We start from the raw sequence: 13,752 nt of genomic DNA, 5'->3' as shown, positions 1-13,752 counted from the left end.
AAAAAAAAAAAAAAACAATTAGTTGAATGAATGATTCATTACCCTGAAATAACTGTTATTAAAATTTTTGCATATAATTTTGGCTTAATTATCTGTACAGTTGAGATTACACAATATATAAACTGTTCATGACATGTTTTTCCATGTGGTTATATCATAAGCATGTCATCATGATCTTAGAAACTTCTTGTATATAATTTTCCTGCCATATAGTTTCTTTAGGATAACATCTTTTGGTACAGTGACTTTCAGACTTTTTGATGGCAAACTCCACAAGAATAAATACATTACATGTAGAACATACTTACATGTGTATTTGCTTATTGTCTGTCCTTAGTAAGGTAAGAGATTTGTCTGTTTTTATTCATGGCTGTAACTCTATTGTTTAGATATTGCCTGGCACAAAGTAGGTGCTCAATGTTCATTCAGTGGGTAATGAATGAGTAAATGGATGATTCTAAAAGGCAAGAAGGAAGGTTTACAGAACAATACTTGCAGTTGCTTTGTGTGACACCCTCTATTTTCTTTTGTATTCTAATTCAATTTTCTATTCCAGGTCAGAAATATTTTCCATTTAAATTCTTATTGTGACTCACTATATTGACTTTATGCCTGCTTGTGATTTGTGACTTGAAAAACACTTTAGTTTGCCCCTAGGTTTTCACAATTGTGAATAAAATTGTGGGTTTTGATTACAGCTCAGATTTTGTCCTTAAGAGAGGTGGCAAGGCAAATGATTGGGTCAAATGCCATATGTGCCTGTTTAAGACTTTTTTTGAGACAGTTCTGTTGCTCAGGTTGGAGTGCAGTAGCACAACCATAGCTCACTGCAGCCTGGAACTCTTCCTGAGTTTAGGCAATCCTTCTTCCTCAGCCTCCTGAGCAGCTAGTACTATAGGCATGGGTCACTATGCCCTATTAATTTTTAAATTTTTAGTAGAGATGGGTCTTGCTATGTTGCCCAAGCTGATTTCAAACTTCTGGCTTCAAGCAATCCTCCTACCTCAGTCTTCCAAAGTGCTGGAATTATGAGCATGAGTTGCTGGTGGCTGGCCCCACTTAAAATTCTTGATACACATTGCCACCATGCATTCTAGAAAGGTTATTTTCCTACTAGTAATATATTGCTGTCCTGTCAGCCTATTTTTAAAAATGCTTCTTTCACTTTTTTAAAAGCTTGATTACATATAGGAGAATATTGTTTCTGAACTGTATGCTTCACGGTCTAATGGGGGAGAATGAGATAAATCAGTGTCTTAATCCTCATTTACCTCTTTCAATTTCTTGGACACTATATCAAAAGCTCATGAAATAGTATTTGTATTACAGTGTCTTCCTTGTTTGTGTTCTTTTCAGATTCAGGAATTGTGGGGCTTCAGCCTGTCAACTTTGTCCCAAATGCTCCCCGACATGCAGTAGATGGGAGACAAGAGGAGATTCCTGTGGTCATTGCTGCATCTGAAGATAGACTTGGGGGGGCTATTGCAGCCATAAACAGCATTCAGCACAACACTCGCTCCAATGTGATTTTCTACATTGTTACACTCAACAGTACAGCAGACCATCTTCGGTGAGCTTGGCTTGCCTGATGATTCCGCTTCTAGAGGATGCTTTAGAGCAAGCCAGCTGTCCATCCAGGAACTGTTTTTCTATATTATATATAGTTTTATACAGTTGAGATTAAACCACATATAAGCTGCACAAATGACGTGTATCATAATATATCCCCATGATAGCAGAAATTATAATTAGACCAGAAAGTAAATCCATTGTGTCACTATGGAGTGTTAACTCTATCTGATGTTTTGGTAGTATGACTTTTTCAGCGCAGGGGAAACAGTATGTTTATTTACAAGTCACAAGCTCCTAATCGCGTGGACATGCTCTGAATAGTTCTGGTCTAGAGTAGGAAGAGATTTAAGAATAATGGTAAGGTAGTGTGGTGAAGTTGTGAACGTAGATCCTGATCCAAATCCTAGCCCTGCATGATTGTGGGAAACTTGGAGTCTACTTCTTAATCTATAATTATGGGGTACAAATATCCAGCTTATAAGATTGTTGTCAAGTAAATGAGAAAATATAAAAAACACCTACCACATAGTAATTGCCTAGTAAATGGTCATTACTATTTTATTTTATTTTTTTTTTGAGTTAGAGTCTCGCTCTGTTGCCCAGACTGGAATGCCGTGGCCACTCCCAGCCACCGCAGCCTCGACCTGCTGTGCTCCGGCGATCCTTCTGCCTCAGACTTCCGAGTAGCCGGAATTACAGGCGCGCACTACCACGCCCGGCTGATTTTTTGATTTACTGTAGAGATGAGGTCTCGCTGTCCAGGCGGGTCTGGAACCCGCAGGCTCAGGCAATCCACTCACCTCAGCCTCCCAAAGGCACGGGATTACAGGCTGAGCCACCAAGCCCGGTGGTCATTACTATTTTAAATGTGATAAATAGAAACCCAATCCGAGGGACAGCCTAATCCATGTTTTGAAAATGAATTAAGACAAAGTTTATTCCAAGAAACAGCTTGCCTTTATCAGTCTATGGGACTTCAGTGGCAGAATTCAATTTATAAATAACTATAGATTACTTTGTTGGTGATTAGCTTTCATTACCATCATACTTTGACTCATTTTCTTCACCTGTATATTTAGATGGGTAAGAATTGAATTGAATAGTCCAGGCCAGGCATGGTGGCTCATGCCTATAATCCCAGCACTTTGGGAGGCCAAGGTGAGAGGATTGCCTGAGCCCAGGGGTTTGAGACCAGCCTGTGCAACTTGTCTCCACAATAAATAAAAAATAATTAGCTAGGTTTGGTGGCGCACACCTATAGTCCCAGCTACTTGGAAGGCTGGGGCAGAGGGATGGCCTGAGCCCAGCAGGTCAAGGCTGTGGTGGTTGTGAGTGGCTACTGCACTCCAGCCTAGGTCATAGTGAGACTCTAACCTAAAAAAAAAAAGAAAAAGAAACCAAGGCTCAGAGAAAGAGAGAAAGAGGTGAAAACACCTCTTCGGTCCCTAGGGTTTCTTACGTTTTCTTAGGCCTTTGTTAGTTTGGAGATCTTATTTAAAACTGAAATTTGATTATTTTTATCAGGTCCTGGCTCAACAGTGATTCCCTGAAAAGCATCAGGTACAAAATTGTGAATTTTGACACTAAACTTTTGGAAGGGAAAGTAAAGGAGGATCCTGACCAGGGGGAATCCATGAAACCAGTGAGTTCCATGCATCCTTGTTTGTACTTGGTAGTATTAGGAAATGATTGGAACACCTGGATAACTGTGGGTACAGCGCAAGTAGTTCCCTGGTAATAAACCCTGGGTGGTTTGAGTCCTTTGGCTCATTTCTCCTGCATGAATACTGAGAGCATTCTAGGAGTTTCTATGTAATAAAAGCACAGCACTGCAGTGTCCCTATGCCAATAATTCTTTCCTTTTCCAGTTAACTTTTGCAAGGTTCTACTTGCCAATTCTGGTCCCCAGTGCAAAGAAGGCCATATATATGGATGATGATGTAATCGTGCAAGGTACCAAAGAATGTCAACATGAGTGCTGTTCTCTGTCCAAATTGTGGGCTGTAGTGGTTTTATTTATGGTCTCCTATAAAAGGACATTATAGGGAGAAGTGGGAGGGACAGGGAATCTCAAGGCAACTGGAAATGTACATCTTAACCGCTTCAGGTGATATTCTCACCCTTTACAATACACCACTGAAGCCAGGACATGCAGCTGCATTTTCAGAAGACTGCGATTCGGCCTCTACTAAAGTTGTCATCCGTGGAGCAGGGAACCAGGTAAAATGCTTACTGGAAACCCCACTTTCTATAATATTGTTCAGTGGGATCAAGTAGCAAATTCAAGCAATGTTTACTTTCTTGCTGCGACTTACATTCCCCATTTTATGCCAAAATTCAAGCCTGCTTTTCTTACTTATTCATGGACTTGACAACTTGGTTCTCCATGAACATCTGGTTTAATATATCAAAGTCTAGGTTTCCATTCTAACTTGCAATCTCAAATATCACTTTTATTTGCTAATAATCTGAGGTCAGTTTTACTAGCTAGCAGACTTTTGCTTTACTGGCTATGAAGTTTTATCTGTTGTTTGAAGCAGCAAATACATATACATATATGTACACCATTTTTGTTTTTAGTACAATTACATTGGCTATCTTGACTATAAAAAGGAAAGAATTCGTAAACTCTCCATGAAAGCCAGCACCTGTTCTTTTAATCCTGGAGTATTTGTTGCAAACCTGACAGAATGGAAACGACAGAATGTAACCAACCAGCTGGAAAAATGGATGAAACTCAATGTAGAGTAAGTATATAACTGGTCTAGCTATTAAAACTCCTGTATTTTACCCCTGTGAGTCTTGAGAGTGAGTTGGAACTTTTCACTAACATGTTATTTGTTCCAAGAGAGGGACTGTACAGCAGAACACTGGCTGGGAGCATCACAACACCACCTCTGCTTATCGTGTTTTATCAACAGCACTCTACCATCGACCCTATGTGGAATGTCCGCCACCTTGGTAAATAGAAGTAATTAACCAATGGCCTTAAGCTAAGAAGAAATTGGTATCTAAAGAATGGAGGACGGGCTATGTCTATTGTTTCCCTCAAGTTTTTTGCACAGTTTGGTATGGCATTTTGTGTCTGACCAGTACAATCATTTGGCTTTTTCTCTTCTCAAATGTAAGGTTCCAGTGCTGGAAATCGGTATTCGCCCCAATTTGTAAAGGCTGCCAAGTTACTCCATTGGAATGGACACTTTAAGCCATGGGGGAGAACTGCTTCATATACTGATGTTTGGGAAAAATGGTACATTCCAGATCCAACAGGCAAATTCAACCTAATCCGAAGATATATGGAGATCTCAAACATAAAATGACAAAGAACTTAAAAACTATAAGCATTTCTCAGGAAATCCTGGAAGACAGTATATGTGGGAAGTAACCATTGCTAGTCCTCAATGCCTATCTGTAGCATCCCAAGGAAAAGATGTTTTTGCTGGATTAAGATGACAGACTTCCCTGTCTGGCAGTCAGCTTCTAAGATAAACTATATGCCTCCATCTGCCTTACCAAGAGTTTTCGTACTACAAAGCTGAATGACCAGAAGAAATGGACTGATATGGCTAGTTCAAAACTGCTGTTAGTTTTAATTTTGTACTCTGTGACCTGACTGTAAGTAAAAACTACATCTTTTAATAGGTATGTGTTTTTTGTTTTTTGCTTCCAGATAACTACTTCCACTCATTGTACTATGACAGGAATTGAGTCCTTTTTTACAGAGGTTAGACATTCCAAATTGCCTCATTGTTTTAATGAATACAATTTACAAAGTTTACACAGCTTATGTTGTACCATAACACATCATACACACAGAACAATTTAGCAGTCAGGAATCCCTAATAATAAGGGCATAGTTCTGTTACACATAGTCAGTACTGAAGTCATAAGCATCATCCTCTTGAGTTATTTTATCTGAGACAGAAGTTCTTGCAGACTGTTCACCTGTGTTACAGGAAAATAAAGTGGGATTTTATTTTTAATTTTTTGAGTTGGACTTCACTCTGTGACCCAAGCTGGAGTGCAGTGGCACACTCAGCCACCGCAGCCTTAACCTGCTGGGCTCAGTGATCTTTCCAGCTCAGCCTTCCAAGTAGCTGGAATCACAGGCATGTGCCACAATGCTGCCAAGTTTCTTCTGGTTTATTGTAGAGATGAGCTGTCACCATGTTGCTCAGGCTGGTTTTGAACTCCTGGGCTCGGACAATCATCTCACCTCTGCCTCCCAAAGTGTTACAATTACAGGTGTAAGCCACCACACCCAGCTGAGATTTATAATGCTACTTGGTTAGAAGAACCTGTTTGCCCCAGACTCACCTGCTATAGACTCCTCAGGCAGTGCCTCCCACGTCTCTTTTACAGGAGACATGTCTGAACCCTTTTCCTGTGGGATAAAAAAAAAATGGTGCTGGATTAGTAGTCCTTGTCCAGTCATCAATCCAAGTAATTATGTATCTGGAAAAATTAAATCTTTGAAAGTACATGTAATGAGATGTCCAAAATTAAGACTAATGATCACAAGCCTCAAATACTTAAATTTTATGGGACTGCTTCTTTCAGATGATTGTAAATTATTTAATTTCTGCCTTCAACCCCTTCCCATTCGTTGTACATTATAATGCTAGAAAATGCCCTTCAGCTTTAAACAGCTCAGGGAGAACAACTCACATCAGCTTCTTCATCGTCAATTTCCTGGTCGTCGTCATCCTTCCCTTCTTCCTGCTTCCTCTTTTTCTGTTTTGGCAATTCTTCAGGTATGTCCTTTCCCTCTATTACTCCATTTGTCAGACCAGAAGAATGGAAAAGGATGCTACTGGCCAAATGAGGGCCCCTGAGGACTAGGAAAGGAAGAAAGCCCATGTAAACAGGTAAGACATATATTAGCCGGTCTTTCTGCTGATGGAGGCAGCAGCGCAACACAAATCTCACCCTTTATGCTGTGTGCATTGTTCTTTTCCAGTTCTTCCAGATCAAAGCCACATTTCATGTCTGCCACAGTACTCTCATTAAAATGTGGTGGTGGAGTCCAGGATGTAGGGGGATGGCAGTAATAACTTAGTGAAGCACTGACATTAAAAACAAGATTTGTCAAAAATCAGTTCCTTTTATCCTGTGATCACTGGAAGACCAATAGAAAAGAAGCCTTACCCTATCCACTCAGACCACAGCAGTTTAGCAGCACCTTCAACATTTGGGATTCCACCTTTTTGGTGCAGACCTCTTCTCTTAGCAAGCATAGTAAAAAATTCTAGAGAATTCTTATAATCTGGGACAGTATATTTCAGTACTACCTTTAAAAACAAAATAAGAGCTGTCACTCATCAATGCAGATTTTTTTTTGACTGGAAAATATAGTTTATTTAGAAAGTAAATTAGAGACAGAATAGAGAGGAGATTCACCTCCCAAAGGTAGGGGAGGGGGCCAAACCTAGGAACATGGTGGCCATAGCTCAAAGAGCCATGTAGCCAGACCATAGCTTAGCAAAAAAATGGCCCAGATTTTTTTTTTTGAGTTGGAGTCTCACTCTGTTGCCCCGACTGGAGTGCAGTGGCACGCTCCCGGCCACCGCAGCCTCAACCTGCTGGGCTCTGGTGATCCTTCCGCCTCAGCCTTCCAAGTAGCTGGAACTACAGGCGTGCGCTACCACGCCCGGCTAATTTTTTTTGATTTATTGTAGAGATGAGGTCTCGCCAAGTTGCCCAGGTGGGTCTTGAACCCGCGGACTTGGGCAATTCACTCACCTCGGCCTCCCAAAGCGTGGGATTACAGGCTGAGCCACCAAGCCCAGCCAGATTTTTTTAAAACTACATTTTTCTACTTGAAATGCTTATAATAAAAGAAAAAATGGTGGTGAGGAGCTCAAGGGAAAGGATTATTTTACTTGTCGAGCATCAGCCTGGGACAGGATGGCACTGGCAGCCTCCATTGGTTTTACTGCTTCAATACTTGCTGGAGTTCGCAGGGCAAGTGCAGTGGAGGAGTTAAATGGAGACACGATGAAGCTTGGACTATCTATGATCGTGATGTGTTTGTCCAAGGGGACAACTTGCATGCTCCTGAAAGACAGACATACTTGATGAAGGCACTGGGTTATCTGGAAGGCACAAGACAGAACATGAAGCTCAGGGTTGGATTGAACAAACTCAGCACAGTCAGTCAGATCCAGTTTATCATCATTTGCTTCATGTACCTAAAACCCTAAGAGCATACCCACTCCTCCTAAAGAGAAACATTACTTGTTATAGCTTATACACTAACCCTAATATTTTGAAATAAATGTCTTCTTTCTTGGTAAACTTCTATTCATTTCTCAAGGCCAGGTTTAAACATCACTTCCTCAGGCAGCTTTTCCTCTCTCTGAATCCATCTGTCTTTCAAACTAAATTGGGGGCAGCTGTCCCACTCTTGTCAATTCTTCCCCAAGCCTAGCACTGGCTTAACCCTCTTTCCTTCACTGTCAGCTTTAAAAAGAGAAAACTGCCTTCCTCAAGATAACCACAATAAAATATTTACTCATCTATAATATTCTAATTACGGAACAGCTCAGTTTACCTTGTAAGCCCCATGGATACACCAACATTACATATTTGTTCTTGTTTTAAGCTATTGATGATGCTGCTTTTCCCCACATTTGGGAAACCTACAAATAAGTGAGAAATCCACATATATAAAGAAAGCATTATGTACTGGTATTTACAATTTTCACTGTCTAGTTTTACATTTGCCTGATGTTTAGAGCAAGATCAGAGTTGGATCTGAATGTCTTCACTTCAACACTAAGACCAATCATAGTTTCTTAATTTCTTGCACAAGAGCAGCAAAAACTATTAATTCAAACAAGCCAAGAGCTTTTAGAAATCAACTTCTTACAGTGCTCAGTCCCAACAAGGCACTGAATCTGGCACCAATTCTTTTTTGTAGGAGGGTGAGAAAGTAGGATTTACTGAGAAGACAGAAAAGATCCCAGTGAGAGGGGACCTGAGGGGGCTGCCGGTTGCCCATGAAATCTACAATGTCTTTTTTTTTTTGAGTTGGAATCTCACTCTGTCGCCAATGCTGGAGTGCAGCAACACACTCACCTCACAGCTACCCCAGCGTCAATCCGCTGGGCTCCGGTGATCCTTCCGCCTCAGCCTTCCAAGTAGCTGGAAGTATAGGTGTGTGCTACCATGCCCAGCTAATTTTTTATTTATTGTAAAGAGAAGGTCTTGCCAAGTTGCCGCGGCTGGTCTCGAACCCATGGACGCAGGCAGTCCATTCACCTTGGCATCCCAGAGTGCTGGGATTACAGGCTGAGCCACCGAACCTGGCCTAATTCTTTATTTTAATTGTGTGTGGCTGTGTTTTTGGTAAGGTGGGCAAGAAGCTGATATTTGAGTGAGCCCTTTGACAACAACCCCATACATTGATACTTAACATGGAAAAATTCTTGGTTAAGTATGTTGACACTTAAGAGGTAAGTATAAGGAGATGAACTGAAACTTACCAATTACTCCAACCTGAATGGTTTTGCCACAAGTCTCCTGAAAACCTCCAAGAAGCTTCAAAAGGCCTTCTCTCCCAAAAGAGACTTTACTTTTGAAGGGAGCAGACTTCTTTACCTTCATGTGTTAATATTCCAAATAAATTATTTTGACAACTCACTTGATAAAACCCCAAGCAACTTGGCCCCAAAGCCCAGTACTTAAAAATCACTATACTGCTTTTCAGATGACTTCCAGATGAAATCAGAGTTGGATCTTGTAACTTTTCATTTTTTAATCAAGATTTTATACACTCATCATATTTCAACCATCCAGAGTCTAAAAGAACTACATTTCCCACCTCCAACAATAATGGGTACCTTAGTTACTCTCCCTTTGCCCTTCAGATTTGTTGAGGCTCTGAACACCACTGTTGGCAATTCTTTCTTCAAATAATTTAGCCAGCTCTCCAGATTCTCCTTTGGCACCAGATCTGATAGGAATAAGAATCAAGATACATGGCCAAACTGGTCATTTGAGGTGCATTAGCAAAATGTGGCTAACTATATAGATTTTACTATGGTTTGCCTTTTCCCAGTTTTTTCCCCAAAAAATTTAACTAGGAAATTAGGGGAGTGTAAGCTCTGCTACCAAGTTGCACTCATGTTAACAGAGCTCAATATCTACATGTCTGTATTTCAATTCTCTCTGCATTTCTCACCCTTTCAGGGCAAACTTAACCTCTGAATTATAAACCTACCAAACCTAGAGCTATTGTTTCCAAAACTTACTCTTAGCTAGCAGCTGTTTCCTATTCCCAATAATAATTTTGGATCCTGCTCCCACTTTCTGTTTTGTAAGTCTCTGTTCTGAGTCTTCCTGTTCCTGTTGCTCAAACCCAGATACATAATAACCATGCATTTCATTTAAATATCTTGTCACATACATTCCAATTTATCTCACTCCTGAGCTAATACACAACAATGTGTAGGCGTAGGGGATCTGGCACTGTTATCACTTCCTAGATGAAATATACTATACAGTAAGCTGGGCTTAGAAACTTATACTCCTAAATAAGAAAAGGTGGTAAGTACTAAATGGCAAAAGAACAGTAGAAACCAGTTGAATCACTTAAAAATCACCTCCTCCCCACTGCCCAGCACTATCTTTGGCAAACAGGGTAAACATACTCTGGTTTTGCTGAGGTCAGAGTTGGATCTTATCAGTCTTCAGTGATAATCAGACTGTTCAGATATTTTCCTCATACCTCATCAGTACACATGGAAGACAAAAGGCACCCCCTCTTGCTCACCTGATTTATTTAATACAAGCACCAGCTTTTTCTGTCCACTCTGGACAATGGCCTCTTCTACCTGAGGACACCTGTAACCAAGAGGATCTCTGGCATCCAACACCTCTAGCACAACATCTGATGCTTCAATCACCTATCAAGGAAGAAATAAGAACTGCATCCCTTGCTCTGGTAACACCTTCAACATGAGTGTACTGGCATCATCCATTTGGCAACATGGTAAGCTCAGAATTGGATGTCATGTCTTCAACTTAGTATGAAGAAACTGACATTCTCATTATTTCTCATACAGGAAAGGAAAATACAGGCTTGTTCAGCAGCCTCTGATCAATATGGAATTCAAAAGTGGAAATGTCCCAACTGTCTGAATATATAATCCTCCCACCATGATTTATGTAGTGTGATAGACCCTTTTGGCTTTGCCTAGAGCTGCTAAGAGGCAGATGGGTTCTATCCATGGAAATGAGCTTGGGAAAACAGGTGTAGGGATGGGAGTGCTGGGAAGCAACTATACCAAGACAACACCAACCTCCTGACCTTCACTTAGGTTTCAACAGAGTACTTTAAAGACCCTCATTGCTTACTCTAAAGTACTTTCCTCAATCTTAAAACACTGTTATTGTCAACATGTTTTTTCCCCCCACAATGTCTACTTTTAAAACAAAAAAAACTTCTGTCAGCTAAACATAACAGGAAAGGCCTTGAACAGGATAAGCCAAGTAGCTAAAGGATTCTTCCAGCTCATGTAAACCCTACTTCTACCTATATAAGGCTGGTGTCAAGTAAAGGAATAATTTGAGTCTTTTAAACCTCATTACCACTTTTAGACACGGACCTAGGCTAAGATACCTTTTTAAGTTCTTGACAATACAACTTCTTCAAATTCTGCTTGCTGGATTTGGTTTTGTTTTTAGTTTTGTAATGTTCAAATTCCTAAAAGATAAAGACACAAAATTAGAAGTACAGCAATTGTATCTATTTTCCACTCCTGATTAGTGGTACTGCAGTTAATATTTTAAATGGGTAAGAAAAACGAGTCTTCTTCCTAAGAAACTCGACAGCTCCTGTCTTGTGTATGCACTTTTATTGCTGCATCAGAATTCATCCCTCGTTTACAAAGAGACCTAGTCATACCTCAGTCACAGGCTCCGCATTAGATAGGTTAACATCAGGGTTAGTTTCAAGTTTTCTTTTCTTTTCTTGTTCCTTCTGCCTGTCAAGTTTTTGCTGCTGTTTTAGTTCTTCAAGCTATGTAAAAGCCGCAAGAGAAATAGATGAGCCAGTGACTAGTATTATCTTACTCTGAAAAAAACACATTTATACTACACCACTCACTGAAAGTTTCAGCTAACATAACTTACCCGCTGTTTCCTTAGCTCAGCTTCTCGAAGAAGAGCTTCCTTAAAGGGAGCACTGTTTGGAACTCCTGGGTCTTTCCTAGGCTTCTTTTGACCCCGTTTTTTAGCCTCCTTCCTCAATTTTCGATGGTGCTCTCGAACCTATTATGATAAAGAAATGTTATCAGTTTACAAAAATACCTTTCTACTTAAGCAGAACTCAAGTAAGAAACCAATCTGGTCGCAGTTATGCCTACACAAAGCCCTAGGGAAATGGAGCTTTAACTGCAATCATACAGAGAGCAGGAATATGCATGTATAAAACATGTTATTACAAGGCTATCTTTGCACTTGGAGGCATCTCACAGATCACCTACCAGCAACTTGACTAAATTTTTTTATGAGTGAAAAATGAATCATGTTAATCAGTATAGCATTGGAACCAATTATTTTATTGTAGTGATATTTGGCTTATAATAAAACTTTGAACATTGAGGAATATTTATGACAAATCAAAAATTTGATCTCATATATTTTTTTAACATGTGAAATAGTTACCAACATGCATTGCAGGTTCATTGATACATGTTGTGCAACAGTAATTTGTTTGACACCTTCCACCTGGTGTTTTTCTATTCCAGCAGACAATGCAGCCTTTTTTTCCCCCTCCCACATTAATAATATGTAATTTATTGTCCAGTCTGTTTGAAAATGTGGAAGGATGTACCCGTAATTCCTGAAAACCACTTCTCAACTGATAGATCATATCTCAGTATACATTCCATCTCTTTACTTGCTTTTTTGTGCAATCTGAATGGAAAACGTCAAGGAAACATAGATTTTTGAAAAATCTGTGCTTGCATAAATTTGTTCTGTATAATTACCAGCAATCTCTATATCCTCTGAGAGGGACATCCAAGTGCAAAGGGTTAATGTTGAGCAAACTTTACAGACCTTCTTATCACCAAATTATTGTCCTTTCCCACAGCTGCACTCCTGACACCTAAGAGTCTGTGCCATGGTCAATCTATCCAATCCTATTTCCCAAGATAAAATCACATTAATCCAGTTTCCTACCAAGGAGAGTAGGGCAGAAATCAGTTTAGTAATATATTTGGTATAGCTCTCCCAAGGACACCACTTACCTTTTTTAGTATTTTATATCGCTTATGGCAGGTCATGCGTTTACTTGCTTTCTTTAACTCTACAAAAACAAAAACCACAAAATGGACTAGTTTTTGGTGAACGCACTATGGAGTCACGTTCTTTTTTGTGTTACTGTCAAATCTAATGTGAAGAATCATGTGGGATGCTTAATACAAACATACGCGCTACTCTCAAATCCCAGATAATTTGATTCACTAAATTTCATAACATAGTTTCCCGCGACCACTCTTCCAATAATTGAATGGAATCACACACAGGTGCATATGAGACCCAAAACTATAGCCACTTACTGTCAAGTACCACGGTTCATAACGCAGGCGAGAAACCGTGGGTTTGGGTGGCAGTTCTCACCCGAGCCAGTCTGCACATGGTCGCAGAAGGGAAATGCTGGGCCAGAAACCTAGCTCAAACGCAGTTTCCTCACGAAAATCTAACCTAGTCTTCTTCAACCTCGGCCCAGCCTTCCCTTTGGATAGTGAGTACACGGTTGACAGGATCGGCATAGGGCCTTCCAACTCTCGGTTCTACGAGGGAACAAGGCGACGGCCTATGCGTAGGCTCCCATCCCTACCCCAGCAGAGACCAAGCTGCAGAAGAGAGCCCTGGCGGGTTCACCAACCATCAGAGGCAGGGGGCCCTCCATGCCCACCTCCCGACCCCACTCACTCGGCCGCTTCATGCTAGCTGTGGGAACCGCAGTACCAGCAGGAACAGCGACGAAACGGTACCTCCGCAGACGCCACGTGAGAACTGAGACCACTTGCCCAGCGTCACGCACTTACGCTTCCGCCGTAAAGTGTGCTGCCGCCCCTTCGCGTGCGCGCGCAAAATGTCGCGCTGAGTCGGGATTACTTGGCGGCCGCAGGGCTGGTTTTGCGGCGGCACCAGGAGGGGTGAGGG

The 13,752-nt window shown here is 40.8% G+C and overlaps 2 protein-coding genes across 5 annotated transcripts in view; one reads left to right on the top strand and one right to left on the bottom strand.

Annotated features, from left to right (window-relative positions):
* GLT8D1 (glycosyltransferase 8 domain containing 1) overlaps positions 1–5,217 on the top strand; it is a 13,246-nt gene extending 8,029 nt beyond the window's left edge. For all 3 annotated transcript variants that reach the window (XM_021710880.1, XM_008054973.2, XM_008054972.2), the window contains 7 exons: positions 1,357–1,570; positions 3,097–3,214; positions 3,441–3,525; positions 3,680–3,792; positions 4,153–4,319; positions 4,421–4,533; positions 4,702–5,217. In XM_021710880.1, coding sequence (XP_021566555.1) covers positions 1,357–1,570; positions 3,097–3,214; positions 3,441–3,525; positions 3,680–3,792; positions 4,153–4,319; positions 4,421–4,533; positions 4,702–4,892 — 1,001 coding nt within the window. In that variant the 3' untranslated portion in view covers positions 4,893–5,217. The remainder of the gene's footprint in view (positions 1–1,356; positions 1,571–3,096; positions 3,215–3,440; positions 3,526–3,679; positions 3,793–4,152; positions 4,320–4,420; positions 4,534–4,701) is intronic.
* Positions 5,218–5,300: 83 nt separating this feature from the next.
* On the bottom strand, positions 5,301–13,610 carry GNL3 (G protein nucleolar 3). Of its 2 annotated transcripts, none has more exons than XM_021710879.1 (15): positions 13,519–13,610; positions 12,831–12,889; positions 11,710–11,847; positions 11,483–11,596; positions 11,198–11,281; positions 10,349–10,481; positions 9,405–9,529; positions 9,060–9,174; positions 8,126–8,213; positions 7,455–7,629; positions 6,721–6,863; positions 6,502–6,638; positions 6,241–6,410; positions 5,890–5,956; positions 5,301–5,517 (listed from the first exon to the last, which is right to left on the bottom strand). In XM_021710879.1, the coding sequence occupies exons 1-15, from the start codon at positions 13,529–13,531 to the stop codon at positions 5,435–5,437; spliced, it is 1,644 nt and encodes a 547-aa protein (XP_021566554.1). In that variant the 5' UTR covers positions 13,532–13,610; the 3' UTR covers positions 5,301–5,434. The 2 variants fall into 2 exon arrangements, with proteins under 2 accessions (XP_021566554.1, XP_008053161.1); XM_008054970.2 differs by having other exon boundaries at positions 9,417–9,529.
* Between the last annotated feature and the right edge of the window lie 142 nt (positions 13,611–13,752).

This window comes from Carlito syrichta, unplaced genomic scaffold, assembly GCF_000164805.1.
Source record: "Carlito syrichta isolate Samal-C Ts95f unplaced genomic scaffold, Tarsius_syrichta-2.0.1 Scaffold301625, whole genome shotgun sequence".
NCBI classification, from domain to species: Eukaryota; Metazoa; Chordata; class Mammalia; order Primates; family Tarsiidae; genus Carlito; species Carlito syrichta.
This window is presented reverse-complemented; position numbering and strand designations above follow the sequence as displayed.

What these genes read in the sequence shown, in the direction of transcription:
- GNL3 (XM_021710879.1), bottom strand. An exon ending in GCTTGTATTAAATAAATCAG is followed by an intron (nt 9,530 to 10,348) that starts GTGAGCAAGAGG and finishes TATTCCTATCAG; the next exon opens with ATCTGGTGCCAAAGGAGAAT. An exon ending in CATTCAGGTTGGAGTAATTG is followed by an intron (nt 8,214 to 9,059) that starts GTAAGTTTCAGT and finishes ACTTATTTGTAG; the next exon opens with GTTTCCCAAATGTGGGGAAA.